This window comes from Brachyhypopomus gauderio, chromosome 17 (assembly GCF_052324685.1).
Source record: "Brachyhypopomus gauderio isolate BG-103 chromosome 17, BGAUD_0.2, whole genome shotgun sequence".
Lineage (NCBI taxonomy): Eukaryota > Metazoa > Chordata > Actinopteri > Gymnotiformes > Hypopomidae > Brachyhypopomus > Brachyhypopomus gauderio.
This window is the reverse complement of record NC_135227.1, coordinates 18,475,102-18,495,012: the sequence shown is the minus strand read 5'-3', so window position 1 is coordinate 18,495,012 and position 19,911 is coordinate 18,475,102. Positions and strand designations below refer to the sequence as shown.

The 19,911-nt window shown below is 45.7% G+C and overlaps 1 protein-coding gene across 10 annotated transcripts in view; it reads left to right on the top strand.

Moving 5' to 3' along the window:
• hspa12a (heat shock protein 12A) overlaps nucleotides 1-19,761 on the top strand; it is a 40,159-nt gene extending 20,398 nt beyond the window's left edge. For 9 of the 10 annotated variants that reach the window (XM_076978035.1, XM_076978033.1, XM_076978036.1 and 6 more), the window contains 9 exons: nucleotides 1,041-1,227; nucleotides 1,340-1,444; nucleotides 1,774-1,890; nucleotides 4,295-4,466; nucleotides 9,986-10,072; nucleotides 12,397-12,501; nucleotides 12,903-13,161; nucleotides 14,007-14,110; nucleotides 14,722-19,761. In XM_076978035.1, coding sequence (XP_076834150.1) covers nucleotides 1,041-1,227; nucleotides 1,340-1,444; nucleotides 1,774-1,890; nucleotides 4,295-4,466; nucleotides 9,986-10,072; nucleotides 12,397-12,501; nucleotides 12,903-13,161; nucleotides 14,007-14,110; nucleotides 14,722-15,353 — 1,768 coding nt within the window. In that variant the 3' untranslated portion in view covers nucleotides 15,354-19,761. The remainder of the gene's footprint in view (nucleotides 1-1,040; nucleotides 1,228-1,339; nucleotides 1,445-1,773; nucleotides 1,891-4,294; nucleotides 4,467-9,985; nucleotides 10,073-12,396; nucleotides 12,502-12,902; nucleotides 13,162-14,006; nucleotides 14,111-14,721) is intronic. The other variant, XM_076978039.1, reaches the window with a different exon arrangement.
• The last annotated feature ends 150 nt before the right edge of the window (nucleotides 19,762-19,911 follow it).

The window sequence follows — 19,911 nt, the reverse complement described above, 5'->3', positions numbered from 1 at the left end:
TTTGGTATATTGTGGAGCTTTTATGTAAAACACGGGTGTATAACATAAACTCTGTTATACCCTGTTTTGTATGCCAGCTACATTTCCGTGCCACTACTGAGACGCTACAAATCCCACATGAGCCGTCGTCTCTGGTCCTCTAAATGTAACGATCCCTTCTGCTCGCAGAACCTCTGAATAATTAAAAACCCAAGTTATTACTTGCACTCCACATGTCCCTCTCTACATCTACCCCTCACCGCGCACTTACCCCTCACCGCGCACTTACCCCTCACCGCGCACTTACCCCTCACCGCGCACTTACCCCTCACCGCGCACCTGCCCCTCACACTTACCCCTCACCTCTCACTTACCCCTCACCTCTCACTTACCCCTCACCGCACACCTGCCCCTCACCGCGCACCTACCCCTCACACCTGCCCCTCACCTCTCACTTACCCCTCACCGCGCACCTACCCCTCACACCTGCCCCTCACACCTGCCCCTCACACCTGCCTCTCACTTACCCCTCACCGCACACCTGCCCCTCACACCTGCCCCTCACCGCGCACCTGCCCCTCACACCTGCCCCTCACACCTGCCCCTCACCGCACACCTGCCCCTCACCGCGCACCTGCCCCTCACCGCGCACCTACCCCTCACATCTACCCCTCACCGCACACCTAATCATAACCATACATCTGACCCTGAGCGTACATCTAATCATAACCATACATCTGACCCTGAGCGTACATCTAATCATAACCATACAGTTAAATCTACGTGGTTAAGATCGTTTTCAAAATGCAAACGAGCATCATGTCAGACAAGTAGTAAACAAAGCTGTCCATCCATTTCTAGTCATGCAGGATACATAAGGTATGTGCTTCACCCCCCCGCCCCCCCTGGTTGGGGAACCCAGAGGCCCGGTGGGGTTCTCAGGGGTGGAGTATCGGTCCTGCTCTAAAGTCACTTCTGTGCTGTTGGGAGTGTGTAGCTGCAGCATGCTACACGCATCATTGTTTAGCCATATACTGATATAATGATTCGGGTGTTTGTAGGCGCTGGGAGGGCGGAGACCCAGGAGTGTCCAATCAGAAGACACCGACCACCATTTTGCTCTCACCGGACAGGAAGTTCCATAGTTTTGGTTATGCGGCGAGAGACTTTTACCACGATCTGGACCCCACAGAGTCTAAGCAATGGCTGTACCTAGAGAAGTTTAAAATGAAACTTCACACTACCGCAGTAAGGATACACACACACACACGTTTACTAGTTGGGATGGATGGTGAATTTTACCAGTTCGCCTAATCTCCCTAAACACTGACAGTTCTGTTTTTTTCTCTCTCTTTTTCAGAATCTGTCCATTGACACTGACCTCCACGCAGCCAACGGGAAGAAAGTGAAGGCCCTGGACATTTTTGCTTATGCTTTAGCGTTCTTCAAAGAACAAGCTTTAAAGGTGCGGAGTCATTCCTTGTGGTGGTGGTGTGGTGATGATACTGGCATGATTGCTGTGTGCCTGGTTTGGGTAGTGGGAGGAACCTACTGGTGCCAACCAGTACTACAAAGGATGATTACACTGCCACCTGTTGGACAACCAGCCTTACTTCAGTGTTAACTGATGTTACTGCGATTTTTTTTTTTGTTTTAGGATTGTGTTGAAGAACCTGGTTGTGTTACTGGCTACTGACAATTTGTTTTCTACTTTATCTTTTAACACTAAATGCATGTTTTGTTGGTTTGATGATGTTTGCCTCTTTCTTACGACTTTGCTCTGATTGGCTGTAGGAGCTGAGTGACCAGGCTGGGGCGGAGTTTGATAATGCCGATGTCAGATGGGTCATCACTGTTCCTGCCATATGGAAAATGCCAGCAAAACAGTTCATGAGAGAGGCAGCATATAAGGTACACACACTGAGACACACATACAAACACACACACAGTTTGCCCTGAGAACCCCTTAGTCTTCTTGTGATTCTCACACACACAAAAATGAATTTCCCATTTCTTATATATCTGTAATGCTTATTTACAAATATGAACACATACATATTTAATGCACATACAGATTCTCTCACACACACAATCAGATGATATGTAGCCAGTGCAGTCACCCACTCACTCAGGTAATCCACTTCTAAACATACTGTAATGATCAAGAAACAAGACGTTTATTAACAGCAGCTAAAATAGTTTGGCCTTGTTCTCCTGGTAGCTGTGCATGGATACGTTGGTGGTAAAGTGGCCTGTACTACTGTCCTATTGAAACTATGGGGGGGGGGGGGGGGCAGATGATGAAGTTGGGGGCATTAAGGACAGACGGAGGGGAGAGGGTGGAGTGGGCAGTGTGTGGTGGAGTCATTTAATGTATTAAGATATATCACATTGACATATGTGCATATACACACACATACACACACACACACAAACACACACATGCGCTTCCTGGTTCTTTTATTCCACTCTGCAAGACTGTGCTGTATATTTGTAGTGTGCTGTATAACATTGTGGGAACATGTCCGTCTACAGTACACACAACACACACACACATTGTGGGGAACATGTCCGTCTACAGTACACACACACACACACACATTGTGGGAACATGTCCGTCTACAGTACACACACACACACACACATTGTGGGAACATGTCCGTCTACAGTACACACACACACACACACATTGTGGGAACATGTCCGTCTACAGTACACACACACACACACACACACACATTGTGGGAACATGTCCGTCTACAGTAGGGGTAATTTGTATGGATGTCTGTGTTCATGTGTATCTCCCTGTCTGCAGTAAGGTCGTGTGTGAGTCTGTTTGCAGTAGTGTGTGTGTGTGAGAGGGAGAGAGAGAGAGAGGGAGGAGGAGAGAGAGAAGAGAGAGAGAGAATTGGAGCAGGAGGGAGGGAGGAAGAGTAGAACAAAGCATAAGAAAAGAAAGACACTCCAGTAGTGCAAGAGGAGACAATTCACCATATTGCACACACACACCGGGGGGAAAGTGATGGGAAATCAGTTCAGTAATGAATCAATCAACCCAACGAACAGATGAACTTGTAAATGAAGGACGGACAGTCTGCTGAAAGAATAGAAACACAGAGCAGAAGGGTTTAGTGTGTGTGTGTGTGTGTGTGTGTGTGGTGTGTGTGTGTGTGTGTGTGTGTGTGTGTGTGTGTGTGTGTGTGTGTGTGTGTGTGTAAGACAAAAACACACAGAAAGGGAGAGGTATAAAGTATCCCCAGTTTTGAGTCAGTACATGCAATCAGCCAATAGCCAAAAAGCTGAGTCACTGCACATGCACAGTCATGTCAAACCCCACACACGCTCTAGTATATAAACACCCCCACACACACAGTATACAAACACCCCCCACACACACACAGTATACAAACACCCCCCCACACACACACAGTATACAAACACCCCCCCCACACACACACAGTATACAAACACCCCCCCCCCCCCCCCCCCCCCCCACAACACACACACAGTATACAAACACCCCCCACACACACACTGTGTGGAGTTGGTTTAGTAGACACAGTGTGATGGGGGTAGGTGTGTGGAAGTGGCTTTTAACTCAAGGACCCCACAATGAATAACCCACGCACATACACTGTATATCCCCCCCCCCCCCACACTGAATACCCCCACACACCCGCACCACCGTGTTACTTTTTAAATGAGTGCCACACCCTAAACCTCTCTCCCATACACACACTCCCTGCAACCCCCCCCCCCCCCCCTCCCCAAAGTATCAGGGACAGTGCCACACCCTACACCTTTCTCTCTCCCACACACACACACACACACCACACACACACACACACACACACACACACACACACACAGTCCACTGTGGATTGTGGCCCAGGTTCCTTGGGCAATAGTGTCCGTTTACACTCCATAAGTGTGACGGTATGAAATGCTGAACGTACTCTCCACCATCTCCATAGAACCCGTATCTCTACCAGGACCACGATGGACTTGCACATGTGTTTATATGCATGATGAGTTGGGGGTGCCTGTTCTTCTGAGTAAGGGGTGGAGCTTGTTTGAAGTATGTGGCGCATGTGAGAAAGTCTAGATGCATACTACGAACACTGGATAAAGTCCACACCAACAACATGCATACAACTGCACCTAACCCCACAGCTCAGAAGTACAAGTACTAAGCACGCATGCTGTAAAAGAAGGTTTTCAGGTTTTTAGTAACGACTTGGTTGGTCTGGTAATTGTTTTAAAGAATCTTGTGTTTTTGTGTGTAATGACGTTTTCCTCTGGTTGCTCCGACCAGGCGGGTCTGGCTACACGTGACAACCCCGATCAGCTGATCATTGCACTGGAACCTGAGGCTGCCTCCATCTACTGCCGTAAGCTCCGCCTCCACCAGATGGTTGACTTGGGAGAGAAGACGTCCATAAACGGCTATAGTCCAACGGAGAACGTGGGGGCAGGGATGACCCAGGGTAGGTTCCGCACACCGCTCCGTTCCACGTTCATTTCCAGGTTATGCATATGCAAGGACTCATCCCAGTGAGAGTGGAGACTCAACCAATCAGTGTTGGCGAACGTGGGCGGAAGTGCCGACACGCTGCACCGGTGTCCAATCAAACGGCTCGCCATTGTGACGGCACAAGCAGACGTATCCAGATGTTAAGCGTACATAAACGTTTCCGCGTCTCACTCATTTATAAGAACGTTTTTGTTGGAACGCCCAATAGAACAGACGGACAGCACGGCAGCGTGGTGGTCTACGCGTGACGTGATGGTGGCGTGTGCTGTTGTTTCTGCATGATCACGCGTCGGTGTGTTTCTCAGCTGTGCGGCATTTCTAGTGTGACAGCTGTGGTGATGCTCGCCGGGTGTGCTTCAGGTCAAAGGTCATGATCAAAGGTGGCCCGAGGTTTTTCACAGCCACAGTGGGAGCGAGCCCAACACCACTTCATTTCCTCCTAGATACTTTTGGGCCAGTTAGGAACACTTCCGTTTTGTCCACGTTTAAGTCTCTACCATCCGGTTTATTTCTAATATCTTGTACACACTTCCTATGCAGTTGTGGCTTGTTCTTTGGTTTGGCCGACATTTAGCTTTGATTACTCTAACAATAAAACAGTCATATGTGTGAATGATGATGTATAGGGTGGAGAGCTGTGGTTCAGGAACAAGGCCCTGTGGGACGCTACATTACTCCTTAGTGCAGAATCCTCTATTTGCACTTACAAGCTGATTCTGGCAGTGCTGCTCCATTAATCCCAGCTAGACTCTCTAATGGTTCCAGTATATCCCAAAGATGCAGAAATTATATTGGCAAGCTGCAATAAAGGATATCAGCATTGCAGTTTATGGACTTTAATAAACAGGATATTTGGTTGATATATTTGAATAGATGGTGCTTTTCATTTTAGTACATAACATAGGAAATCTTAAAGCTTATGAAGATAATAAAGTAAATAAAAAAACTAGACAATAGCACAAAATATAAGCTAAAAGATAGCAGGCTTACCAGGGAAAGAAAAGTCTGTTTTTGTTTCTCGATAATCTGCTTTTAGAGCGGGTTAGTGTTTGTCAGTCCTAATGTTGTCTGACAGCCTCCCGTAGTTTTAGGTGCTCAGAAAATCCACACGAGCAGCTGCTGTTAATGGTTCCACCACAGTGTGTCTGATGCTGTAAGGATCTCTCTCTCTCTCTCTCTCTCTCTCTCTCTCGCATCACCCTGTCACTCTCTTACACACATCACTCTGTTTCCCACACATCACCCTGTGAGATTCTCATGCATCACTCTCACACATCACTTTCTCACACATCACTCTGTCATAAAGGTGTAACTGCGTCTGAACCTTCTTGATAATCTCTTCACCATCTTTTCTTTTAAAATAACTCTTAAGAACGGAGAAGTTGAGGTTAAAGCTTCAGTTGTAAATGATCAACCCTCCGGCATCTTAATACAGACTAATACTACTACTGTTTACATAACTGAGGTTGTCACCGATGTACACACAGCAGAGGTTATATTGTCACCGATTTACACACAGCAGAGGTTATATTGTCACCGATGTACACATGGCTATGATTATGTTGTCACCAATGTACACAAAAATTAGTTAATGTTGCCACGGATGTACACACAGCTAAGGTTATGTTGTCACTAATGTACACATAACTGAGGTTATGTTGTCACTAATGTACTCATAACTGAGGTTATGTTGCCACTAATGTACTCATAACTGAGGTTATGTCATAGGTGTAAACATAATTAACTTTGTGTTGTCACCAGTGTCCACATAAGTGACGGTATGTTGTTACCAGAGTCCAAACATCAATTTCCTGGGGAGGTTGAGATGTTTTACTCTCCAGAACATTCAGCTGTGATCTAACGTCTGTGATGCAGTCCTGTGACCTGTTCTAGATTACGGTTCTTACAGTGTGAACATTATTCCAATTTGGAAAAACAAATGGACAAGATGTGAACGCACATTTCAACGTCAAGCACATGAAAGCTCTCTGTGCCAAATTCTTTCTCTTTGTGTCCATCTGGACTTAAATTAAACAATGTGAATCTAAATCCAAACCCAGCAATCTGTATTCAACAAAGGGGATTTTACGTATTTTGAATGATCGTTAAACGTTCAGTTACCCAAGAGGACGTGTGAGCATGGAGGTGTGTTGGGGTGAGTGTAGAGAGGTAGAACCATGTTTGGGGCTGGAGATTCATGGACACCATTTCACAATGAGGCAACGTTAGCGGTTGGTTGGTGGCTTCATGTGTGAACATGAAGAAGAAGCTAAGCACGCAGAAGCAGCTTTGCAGTGAAAACGGGGACAGTGGCTGCGTTGGGAAAATTTAGCAAACCAGAGAGAGAGTTGTGGGTAAAGGCTGAGAGTTGTGGGTAAAGGCTGTGAGTCGTGTTGGCGTACAGGGAGAATGTTGGAGAGGCACAGGGGGTGGAAATAGCAGGGGGGAGTCGTTTAGTCCAGAGGGAACTCCTTAAACGGCGGGTGCAGTTGTCTCTTGAAGTCTCTCGACAAGAGTCCCTTGACCAAATCTTCAGGAAGAAGCGGACATGTGCTACAACACATGTTGTTCTAAAAATGGTGTTTGTCTTTGAGGAGCAGACGTCCTCTTCTGGTCACATTGAGAAGAGAAATGGGAGAGATCTTTCTGGGTTCATTGCTCTTTCCAACTCTCTTGTTCTGTCCCTCACGCTTTGTCTTTATGTCCTTATCTCGTGTTTTTCACTTCATTCTTCTCATGTTCTCTAAATGTCTGTACATTATCTGGAATATTCTGCCTTTCTCCACATCTTTACACCCCCCCCCCCCCCCCCAAAAAAAAAATATTGTGTCACGATATATAAGGTTACCCGTTAGATAATGGATAAAGACAGATAATAATGAAACCTCTGTATTTACATGAGTTGGGCAATAAGCCAGATATTATTTTTCGCAACCATCCAGTACTCTCATAGAATAATGTGACATAAACTTCCGACTTCCTCTCATGACATTTTGTAAACACGAACCCACTTTACTGGTAAATATGGCTGTTCTTCATTTCCTCCGACATGTACTGCGTCTCGGCCTTTCGGAGCGTTTGATTGCTGTTTCACAGGTACTGCGTTTAGGTCACACAAAACTTTATTATCCCCCAAGGGGCCAATTTGTAGCACAGCCAGCAGTTCAGACAGCAATCAGCACAGCACAGACAAACCAACCTGCACAGAAATACTAACATTACTCACAAAGCCAATAACCACGGGGACTAAAACATTTTTTAATCTAATAGTCCTGCATCTTGGCAAACGTTTAATTCTGCTGGTCAATTCCAGTTACGTTTGCAAGCATGCGCAGACTGAAATACAAGTGAGTCTGTAGAAGTGCAAAGAAATCAGATGACTGAGCTAAAGTCCTCTCTACCTAGGCCATACTGTGATCAAAGAAATCAAAGTCTGCTTACATTTCAACTTGAATAATCAGATAACTGGAGAAATCTGATTATGATGGGATTATTAAATTCATGTGAATGCTAGCGCAATGTCACGGCACACAGCAGTAATGCAGCTCCCAGGATCATGTCTCCCGTACAGGAACGACTGTCTAGGTCAGAAGTGTAGTGAATACAGCCCAGTCTCCTCATTACCGACTGTAGTCTGTCATTTAATGCATTAATTTGTAGTCAGTAAATTGATGCAGTGAATTTGATTGTGCGCAGTAATCTGGTGCTGTCATTTGATTGTAGTCAGTAATTTGATGCAGTAATTTGACCATAGACAGTACTGCATTAATTTCATTGCAGTCATTATTTGGATGCAGTAATTTGACTCTTTGGATCAGGAAGGTCCTAGTAGCTGAAGAGATGAGGGTGATGTGTCAAAAGTTCCTGAAGCGTGGAGTCCAGGATGGTGATTGTGAGGCAGCGCTATAATGAAGGACCTTCCTCTGAGAGACACGTCATGGGGTCACTTCCTGTCTTCAGTCCAGTAGCTGGTACTGGTTTTATCTTGTGGTTCAGAGGGCAGTGGTTTGCGGTCAGACCAAAGCAGCCAAGATGGACATTTTTATTTTTGTAACGAGAGTAGCAAGAGGTGTGTGTGTGTGTGTGTGTGTGTGTGTGTGTGTGTGTGTGTGTGTGTGTGTGTGTGTGTGTGTGTGTGTGTGTGTGTGTGTGTGTGTGTGTGTGTGTGTGTGTGTGTGTGTTAAGATGGCTGGGGTTAGGGAGGCTGGGGTTACAGTAGTTGGGGGTTACAGTAGTTGGGGTTACAGTAGTTGGGGTTACAGTAGTTGGGGTTAGGGTGGCTGTGGTTAATATGGCTGGGGTTAGGGTGGCTGTGGTTAATATGGCTAGGGTTAGGGTAGCTGTGGTTAAGATGGCTAGTGTTAGGGAGACTGTGGTTAATATGGCTAGTGTTAGGGAGGCTGTGGTTAATATGGCTGGGGTTAGGGTGACTGTGGTTAATATGGCTGAGGTTAGGGAGTCTGTGGTTAAGATGGCTGGGGTTAGGGTGGCTGTGGTTAATATGGCTAGGGTTAGGGTGGCTGTGGTTAATATGGCTAGGGTTAAGGTGGCTGTGGTTAATATGGCTGAGGTTAGGGAGTCTGTGGTTAATATGGCTGAGGTTAGGGAGTCTGTGGTTAAGATGGCTAGTGTTAGGGTGGCTGTGGTTAATATGGCTAGGGTTAGGGTGGCTGTGGTTAATATGGCTAGGGTTAGGGTGGCTGTGGTTAATATGGCTAGGGTTAGGGTGGCTGTGGTTAATATGGCTGGGGTTAGGGTGGCTGTGGTTAATATGGCTAGGGTTAGGGTGGCTGTGGTTAATATGGCTAGGGTTAAGGTGGCTGTGGTTAATATGGCTGAGGTTAGGGAGTCTGTGGTTAAGATGGCTAGTGTTAGGGAGGCTGTGGTTAATATGGCTAGTGTTAGGGAGTCTGTGGTTAAGATGGCTAGTGTTAGGGAGTCTGTGGTTAAGATGGCTAGTGTTAGGGAGTCTGTGGTTAATATGGCTGGGGTTAGGGTGGCTGTGGTTAATATGGCTGGGGTTAGGGTGGCTGTGGTTAATATGGCTGAGGTTAGGGAGTCTGTGGTTAATATGGCTGGGGTTAGGGTGGTTGTGGTTAATATGGCTGGGGTTAGGGTGGCTGTGGTTAATATGGCTGGGGTTAGGGTGGTTGTGGTTAATATGGCTGGGGTTAGGGTGGCTGTGGTTAATATGGCTAGGGTTAGGGTGGCTGTGGTTAATATGGCTGGGGTTAGGGCAGAGGGCAAATCCACTGTCTCCTGTAGAGGAAATTGTGAATTCCTGTATTCCTGTCTGCGCTTGATCCTTTGCCATCCTGTTGCCTCTACTAATGTCTGTCTCTCTGTGTCTGTCTCTCTCTGTGTCTGTCTCTCTCTCTCACACACACACACACACTCACACTCACTCACAAAGCTTCATAAGCACTTTTCCAGCTTCTCACGCACACTTTCTCTCTCCTTGTCAATAACCAGCCAAGGACCACGTGCGTCGCAACCGACAGAGTCGCACTTTTCTGGTGGAAAATGTCGTAGGAGAACTGTGGTCCGAGCTCAGTGAAGGTAGAGTCTGAATCCCTCTCTCTCTCTCCCACTCCCTCCCTCTGTTTCTTCTCTTAAGTTCTTCTCACACTGTCTGAGTTGCTATTTGCTCATGCTTCTTCTAATGCTACTCTCATAAAATAAAATGCAGCCCCCCACAGTAATAAATTATTCATTCATGCCTTACTGGAATACAGAAGAGGATCTTCCTCTCTGTTCTGATTCAAACAGTCAACAATCATGTCTGCAATCATGTTCCTGTTTTGTCACATCAGTGAAACTTCTGATTCATATATTTGCATTTTTATCTATGTTGTAGTGCCAAAAGTGTGTGGACACCTGACCGTTATTAATGTACAAGCTTGATGGATGTCTCATTTCAACACTATGTGCGTTAACAGAGTTAGCCACTCCTTTGCAGTTAAAGCAGCTTCCTACTAGAACAAAAGCAGGTGCCCTAGAATAGAACCTTATGGTACCCCAAAACCTATCTTGGTGCACGCTGGACAGTCATTATTTACGTTTACAAATGGGTTTCAGTAATGTAAGATCTAAACCAAGAATCGTTCGTCCCCTTTATCCCAAGAACATTTGGGATGAGCTGGTTCTGATGCATGTATGAGCTTAGCTGCTGAGCTACAGCTTTTCTACAGGATGTCAATGTTTTAATAGGTGCCTCTCTATAATTAGGAAGGCTCTCCTTCTTCTCAAGTTGGAAGACCTTTGAGTTTAGTCTGGTGCCATTTGCGTTCTTTCAAGTGTTGTCTTTATATCACAGTACAGCTTTTTTTCTCTAATATTTATCTTTTTATGCAAAGTGACATTACAGAAAGTGGCGCTGAAGAGACTGAGTGTTGGCATTTGATCAAGTCCTGCGTGGTTTAAGGTTATTCTGCGTGGTTTGAGGTCAGAACTGATGGTGTGTTTGGTGTTGTGACTGCATTGTGAGCTCGGATGAATGTAGTATGTAGTTCAAATGAAATAAGAGAGTAGTGCAAGATGTCAGCAGACTGGGGTGTTTTTGATATTAATACATCAGTATTAAACTCGAGCATGTGTGTGAGAATGGGCTGTTCTGTTAGACACTGAGTGAAACCCTTTCATTCCAGATGAGAACTAAATGCTTATCTCGAAGGGTCTTGAGGGCTATTTGTGTGGCTGTTTATGTGTCTGGCAGTAATTGCTCTGTCTTCCAAAATGAACTTGATTCAAGAGGCAATCTGTGTACTCATTAAGAAATTCAGATTAACGAGCTGGTGGCCCATTAATACAGATTAATGAAAAAGACTACCTAGACCAATTTATGTTAGCTTATATTGTTTGTTAAAACAATTTGAAATCATGATCATGTTTCTGATTGATGCTCAACGTGCCTTTAAAATCGCAAATATCTACGTTTCCACCACTTCAGGCTGCGAGATGAACACGGTGGATATAGACGTACCTGGGAGGTCACGCTTCAATGTTGGGGTCCAGTATTGAATAGTGCTACATGTAGGTTAACGATGGTGGCAGTGTAATGCCGTGACTTGCACACGCACTTTGGATCATCGTCGTTGGTAACGGAGGACGTGAAACTCCATTAGGCCATGCTTTGGTACACGATGGCCTTTCTTTGTGAGTTTCTGTGATCTACCGCTGTGTCTCGGACTCGGACCCCAATAATAGCACCTACAGCTGAAAGATCTGCATGGCCCTGGCTTGATATTATACACGTCCGCAATGGATGTGGCAGAAACACCTGAGGGGTCATTAGGAGGGGTGTCCACATACTTTGGCCATAAAATACCCTTTTGTTTATTCCTTGTGATCTTTTAAGGCAGTTTCCTGTAGGTTTGTCATTACTATAGTTACTCTTTGTATAGCATCTCCATGTTTGACTGTGGTCATGGATCCAAAATCGCAATACCACAAACTCCACCACTAGTACATCTTTAGTGCGGGTGCTAACTCAGTCCTCTGCTCTTCCCATGCTGACTACTGCAGACTTTCCCCAGTTTTTCTGTTTCAGCCCTTTTTTTTCTAGAGCAGTGCTAGCAGGTTTGTACAGGTTTGTCTGTGCACATCTCTCTCTGCAGAGATGACGTTCGGTGCAGTCCTGTGTGCTTGTGCTGTTTGAAACCTCTGCATTTCTGTTTAGCTCCGACTCCAGACCCAGAGCCCTTGGCCTTCAGTTAAGTGTGCAGTCACATTCACTCAGCTAGTCATCAGAGCGCCCACTGTGCCAAGGGTGTAGCAAAATGTCAGCAAGTCTCAAGTGGCAGGATCCATTAAGAGGGATCGGTTTCCCTGGTTGACTTCTGACTACGTCTAGTGACTTACCTTAAATACCTGCTGGTCTCCAGGTGATCGCTACGTGGTGGTGGACTGTGGGGGCGGCACAGTGGACCTGACGGTGCATCAGATCCGAATGCCAGAGGGTCACCTGAAGGAACTCTATAAAGCCTCAGGTGAGAACAGATGACCTTGTGTGGCCCAGATTGGCACTTTAATTGTATCAGCTGTTTAAAAATATAAAAACATGTAGGCAAACTAAATGTTTAAATTAGTTTGTATTTTATATATAAATGTATCACCATATGTAAATGGGGAACCCAAAGACAAACTGTGGCGGACAGCTAAGTTAATCAGTCAGTCAATAACTCGCAAACTACTGGAGTAATCAGGAATGTCACAATGAGAGTATCTTAAATATTGGCCTGTATATTAATAGTATATCTGTGTTATCTCTAGTATTGATTGTTTTTGTTTTGACGTAGGTATACAAGATGAAACTATGGCCTGTTTACGTGAGCCGATCCATATTTATACTTCATATATTCTCTCTCTCTCTCTCTCTCTCTTTGTGCAGGAGGACCGTATGGTTCAATCGGCATTGATTATGAGTTTGAGAAGTTACTTTGCAAGATCTTTGGCCAAGACTTCATTGACCAGTTCAAGATCAAGCGTCCGGCTGCGTGGGTGGACCTGATGATTGCGTTCGAGTCCCGTAAGAGGGCGGCAGCTCCTGACAGGACCAACCCCCTCAACATCAACCTGCCCTTCTCCTTCATTGACTACTATAAGAAGTTCAGAGGTCACAGTGTGGAACATGCCCTTCGCAAGAGCAAGTAAGTGGGCGGGACAATTGGGTGGGTGTGTCACAAATACAGTGTTTCTCGACTGGTATTTAAATACAGTGTTTCTCTAGGACTGGTGTTTAAATACAGTGTTTCTCTAGGACTGGTATTTAACACTAGAACAGCGGCTGTTTTGATCTACCACTAAAAGCGGCTTGCGTCAATTGACGCTCCACCGAAGCTCCACGCTACGGTCGCACTGCAGCAGCGCTAATTGTTTACACATTATATTACGCCCGTGTTTTTAGCGTGCTAGCAGTGTTTGTTTACAGTGCTAACATCCAGCAGCGTGAGAAGCGTGGGGTCTGGACTCGGCCCAGACCAGTATACCGTAGGCCTGTTACCCTGGTCCAGTTCGTCCGCGCTCACTAGCCTACTTGCTGTCGTGCTGCAGACGTTGTGACCAGTAGTAACATAGTCATGAAGAGAGCAGTCACAGTCGTGTCAGCCTGTAAAACGGCACAAGCGGGCTACGACGTCTTCAATCTGCATGCTGTAGTCTTCAACTACGTCAATTGACGCATCTCGCTGTTCTGCGTCATGCACACAACAATTGTAAATCAGATTTTATCTTCGTTTTATTTATTTAGCATGCTAAATAAATAAAAGTAAAAAAAAATTTCCGATTTTTCCTACAAAACGTGTATTAAGCAGTCATGACAAAGTTGTGATGTGCGTCAATCGATGTATCCCGCAGTTCTAAATGTGTTAAATGCAGTGTTTCTCTAGGGCTTGTATTTAAAATGCAGTGCTTCTCTAGGGCTGGTATTTAAATAATGCTTCCACACACAGAGCTCTTATTTTGTATTTTTACCTCTGTCCGTCTCCCCCCCCAGCGTGGACTTCGTAAAGTGGTCCTCTCAGGGGATGTTGAGAATGAGTCCTGACGCCATGAACGCTCTGTTCAAACCCACCATTGATCACATCATTCAGCACCTTCGTAAGCGTCTCCTTAAAGCTCCTATTAAACCCAGCTGTGCTCGCTTTCTGCTAAAATTAAAACGCTCGCCTGAAACAACTAAATGCCAGAGGAGAGACTAATAGTTGTGTTTACCGAATAATTGTGCGGTGACGCTAATAATTAGCAGTGATGCTGTCGTAGTGTTCTGTCACCAGAGACATTCCCGATGGGGGGGATCACAGCATGGGGGGTCGTAGACCTTGCAGTGCTAGGCAGCGAGCAATGGCGAAAAAAACATTTTTGTGCCACTCTGTGTGGGCGTGTGTGTACACGCACACGCACTTCACATTCTTCTGTAAAGCATTTAAATACGAATAACCTCTTTACATCTTCAGTCATAGCGTTAGAAGCTTATGGTTCAAGTACTTGTGTATGGCTGACTGACCTTGACTGCAAAAGGTTACCAAAGACATGTTGTGCTCCCCCTGCTGTCTGAAGCTGGAATGACATCTACCATTCAAAGTCATTTATTTTAAATAGCTGATAAATAGGCTGTAAGGAAAGTCAATGTGGTTCAAATCAATCATTTCCATACATTTATAACACACTGAAAAAAAGAGATGAAACAGGATCTTACTGGTTTTCCTCAGATGAGCTGTTCGGGAGGCCCGAGGTCACGGACATCAAGTTCCTCTTCCTGGTGGGTGGGTTTGCTGAATCGCCACTCCTCCAAAAGGCGGTCCAAGATATGCTGCAGGGGCGGAGTCGCGTCATCATCCCACACGACGTGGGCCTGACCATCCTGAAGGGGGCGGTCCTGTTTGGCCTGGACCCAAGCGTGATCCGGGTGCGCCGCTCCCCGCTGACGTATGGCGTGGGCGTCCTCAACCGCTTCGTGGAGGGCAAGCACCCCCCCGAGAAGATGCTGGTGAAGGATGGAACGCGCTGGTGCACCGACGTCTTCGACACCTTCATCGTGGCCGACCAGTCGGTGGCGCTGGGCGAGACGGTGAAGCGCAGCTACACGCCCGCCCGGCCGTCGCAGCAGGTCATCGTCATACACGTCTACTGCTCCGAGAAAGAGTCGGTGGGCTTCATCTCCGACGCCGGCGTGCGCAAGTGCGGCACGCTGCGCCTGGACGTGAGCGGCACCGAGAGCCCGGCCGCTCGCCGCGAGATCCAGACGCTCATGCAGTTCGGCGACACGGAGATCCGAGCGATGGCCGTCGACGTGGCCACCTCGCGCAGCGTCAAGGCCAGCATCGACTTCCTCGGTCAGTGAGGGAGAAGAGGAGTGAGGTCGGAGGAGGAAGGTCACAGATAACACTCTCCAGTGGTCAGCAAGCCTTCTCCTGCATATCGGCTTTCCATCAGAGCTCGTTCCAGCCTGATGAGGCAACACCTGATCCAGCGTGGCGGGAGTGTATTAGATTATGGTTGGAAAGTGGATCAGGAGGAGGTTGCTTTCTACTGGGCCGTTTGAGTCCTTCACAGCAGAATGATCAGAACTAAACCAACACCCTGCACTCTGTTTGAAACTGGGGAAAGTACACTAGACGTGGCTGGTTGGTGTAAGGTGTTGGTATTTAGTACTGGTCCCGCTGCTGTGAACTAGCACACAGTGACGTACACCCTAACCCTCAGCATCGTGCCAGTCTTCTGTTTTTCTTTCACTTTTTGACAGCTTACTGCTTTAAAAAAATGCCAAGCTTATTCTCGCTTGCTTTGTCTAGTCGAGCACCGTCTGAGCCGCGTGTGCGTGAGCTCTGGTTCACGTGCAGTTGTGTCCAGCTGGTTTACAACAGCTGCAGGCCTCATTTGTTCAGTCTGATCGGATCTGTGCGTTTGAATCTGTTTAGAAACGTGTGATTGTCCACTGCAGGGACTGAGAGTGCTTGTACATGCTTCAAAGCAGAATTTCCATGATAAATTTGCATGTGCTTTTGTTTGCGATTCAGACATTGTGGGAAATGATGAGACGAGCAAAGTATCAGATAATCTGATAACGCGTCTGATAATAGGATAAGTAATAAAAATTGATTGGGGAGTCTGTGTATGAGGCAGACGGGACCGTCAAATAAAGCTCCCCTGAAAGTTAACAGAAAACGAACCCTGTCTACACCTATCAGACATGTCCACAGCTCATAATCTGCCCCCTGTGGCCTTCCATATTCACCCCAGCTGGCGGGTCCTGCCCCCCTAATTCCAGAAATCTGAACACAAAAATATTTGGGTTTTCTTACAATTAAGTTGCTTTAAATTTAAACTTTTATTATAAAAAAAAAGTGTAAACTTCAAAGTTTCACCCTTGAAGCAGAGTCACAGTTAAGTTTGTGAATCCGATCAGAAATAAAGTCAAAACAGAACAAGTGTAAACAACCAGATCCTGATCAGCTTCCCAGTCCAGTCCAACGTTCCCTCTTTCTTCCGTTCCTGTATTTCAGTTAAAGAAACGGGCGCTAATGCCGCTGGGATCTCGTCTTTCAGTGTTCGTGTTGTCACCGTCGCTAGGAAACAAGGTGTGGGAGGGGGGAAATTACCATAGCTTTCTACGTACTCCTGCTAGAGCAACTGCATAGAAACGCCTGTGCAACTATGGCAACAGAACAGCTTTTTTGAAGTTTTTATTTTATTGTTATTATTTAGCATTTCTTTATCGTCAATGTTATTTTTTATATAGATTTTTTTCTGATTTTGTCTTTTCACCTTCTTTTGCATAGAAATCAGAGCTCATGTCTGTATCAGGATATTCGGTGTTATTCGGACATCACAGCTGGTGCACGTATGCTTCTGCGTACCGGCAGTGATGAAGACTAACACACCGTTTTCACACACGTACGGCATGACGCTGCTTGCACCCTTTTATCATTTATCGCTGTCCTCGTACCTTACCGGATCGAAGTTTGGCATGTTGTGTGGAACATGAATCCTGGAATGTGAACATATGTAGGTCTAGACCTTCAGAAGATGAAGCAGTCTGAAGAAAGCTGCTAGCCGCGTGTGGAGAGGGGTTTTACCACACGCCTGGCTTCCAAAACCATCACTATTTGCTTGTTGCCTTTAGCTTCCTTGCTAATCAGAAAGACACTGATATTTGATTTATTTTTGCTATTTTCTGAATTTAGTTTTGATTCAGGAGATTATAGTGAGAGATTTAAAAACTTGCTTAAAATGTTCATTTCTGTAAATACCGTATTTAAAAGTGTACAGATTTTTAGAGTTACTTTAGTGCTGTTTTAGCAGCTTTCAAAGATGTGTGCGAGGGTGTGTGTGAGAATGTGAGATTGTGTGTGTGCGCTTTAGTGGACTCCTTCACTCTCACCAGCCTTTGCATCATACAAAAACACACACACACGCACATGCACATACACATACACACAAAGCCCAACACTGATTGCGCACACAGACGTGAGTGCGTGTGTCTCCAAATCCGTGTGTCTCTCCAGAATCTAAGACTTGAAAACCTTTTGACCTTAACAACTTTTACAGCTCCTGATCATTGACCTAAAAGAATGAAACGGAGCGTTTGGGTCCGGAGTGTCACCGCAGCCGAGCGTCCGCTGCGTGTCTCCTCTGTAGATGTTACCCAGCAAAACAGAAGCAATATCTTAACTGGAAGACCATAGTTACCGCTGCTCCTGTTCCCTGCCCCTCTGTGACAAAGCTATGTAGCTGTAGCCTCCATCTAGAGCCCCTGTACCCTCCATGTCTCCTGTTGCCTGATGTAGAAGCAATAATGTGTAACGTGATGCTCTGAGGTCACTGCTCCACCCAGAACCTGATGCTCTGAGGTCACTGCTCCACCCAGAACCTGATGCTCTGGGCCCTGTGCCGCCGCTGAGATCAGTAACTCCGCGCTGCCAGTGTAATGTCTGTGTGATGGCTTTCGCTAAAGAAGAAAAAAACCCAAAACAATCGAAAAAAAATTTTTTAAGACACTGAGGATTTGGCAGTGTTTTTAAATCATTCACATACTGATTGGATGTTCTAAAGAATCATGAAATCTGTGTATTGCAAAGTTTAAAAGCTTAAATGGTGTTAGTTATCAAATACAATATGCTCAGCCTGTGATGCTTCATCATATTTCACACACACAGTTATTAGGAATACATATTTGAGAAATAACTCTTGCCTAAACCGTGCTGCTTCAAGCTTCTGCATTTTTGTGTGTCTGCTAGATTGCGAGCAAGATTGCGGTGTTTTTTGCACCCAGCGCGCCTCTAACCATCCCTGCATTTTGAAGTTAATGTATCCTAATGATTAATATATTGCCTGTAGTTCCAAAATTTTAGACTAAACTGATTTAACTTCCAACATCAGTCCTTCACTGTGTCATTAGGTGAGACCGTGTGTGTTCAGTCTCATGGCAAGAAGAGTTAGACGCGTACATTATTAACACATCACTGGGTAAAAGCCATCTGTGCATCCTCACCATGGAGGGGTTTTCTGAACAGTCCCATACTGTCAGACGAGCACTTTCTGCTTTGGCCAAACGAGGCGTAATTACTGGGGCTTCACTGCTCACGTCGCCGGGGCCGTCTCGTTACTTACGACACGGCACAATTTGTGTGGGTAACCTTGGAAACTAGGAAGAAAGGTCACCACTAGGGGGGGGGAAAGTACACTTCCACTCTGGGCATAACTGTGAATGCTGGCGTAGGCCTGTGGTTCGGTGGACTGTTTAGGTTTTTGAAAAGGGGGATGTGTGGATATGAAAAAAACTAAAGGTAATAAGGTAATATACCTCTTCTATCAGCCATGCATGCTAGATAAAACCTGGACATTCCTGGACATGCACGCATGTTAGCGGAGCGGAACTACACGTCTGAGCACACACACCTGCATGTGTACCTATTCCACACACACCTGTACACTTCTTCCAGACGCCTGTGCGCATACACCTGTTCACCTACAAACAAACACACACACACACACACACCTATTGCACAGCCTACGCAAGCCTGTCGAGCAGCACATCTTGGTCCGTTGCTTGACGACACGTCCAGGTGTGTGTATAACGCACCGGAGGCGTGAGCTCAGTGATTTACCTCCCAGAAGGACGCTCACGTTCTTTATCACACTACAAGATAACGGTGCGGCTATGCTATCATTTGTAGCCAAAACACAATGTATAGCTTCTTTGTACTCTAGCTGATGCTATATTTAGCTTATATAGTTAAAGAGCATTATTAAGCCTATGTTTACATTTTATTTAACATACCATACTATGTACTGAGATTTTGAAATGTCTTTTTGTTTGTTTGTTTGTTTGTTTTTATTTCATGAGGCAGACGTAGTCCCTGAAAGGAAAATTACAGTAGGATGGTTCTCATTTGTTTTGTTTTATGTAATTGGATTTCAGCAGCAAACAAACCCATGGGAAGTTCTTCTGGACTTGTCATAACCTGAGCATAATAAACAGATGTGAACAGACACAACACTGAACTTCTCTCGGCTGTGGAGGCAAGGCGGCCACTCCTGTCTAGAGCCAAAATGGACGCTCTGAATCCTGTCACGCGTCACCTCCCATCTTCCTGTCCTGTGGGGACTCGCGTGTTCTCTGGGCGGTTTGATTTAAATGATCACAGAGCCACTTCACCCACCATTTGGACACAATTAGATAACGACTGTATTACAATCGATGCCAACTACCCAAACTGTCCTCCAATAAAATGTATGTGTAAGAGTGATCTTCGTCCGTGTGTGATTTTAGCACTTTGCCCACCTGATCTGTATGTCAGTGCTGTCAAAACATGTAACCCGAGCAGAAACGTAAAGCCTTAAATTTTAAGGCTTAAAACATGAACTTTGAGTTTTTTACTGCGAAAACACAGAAATGT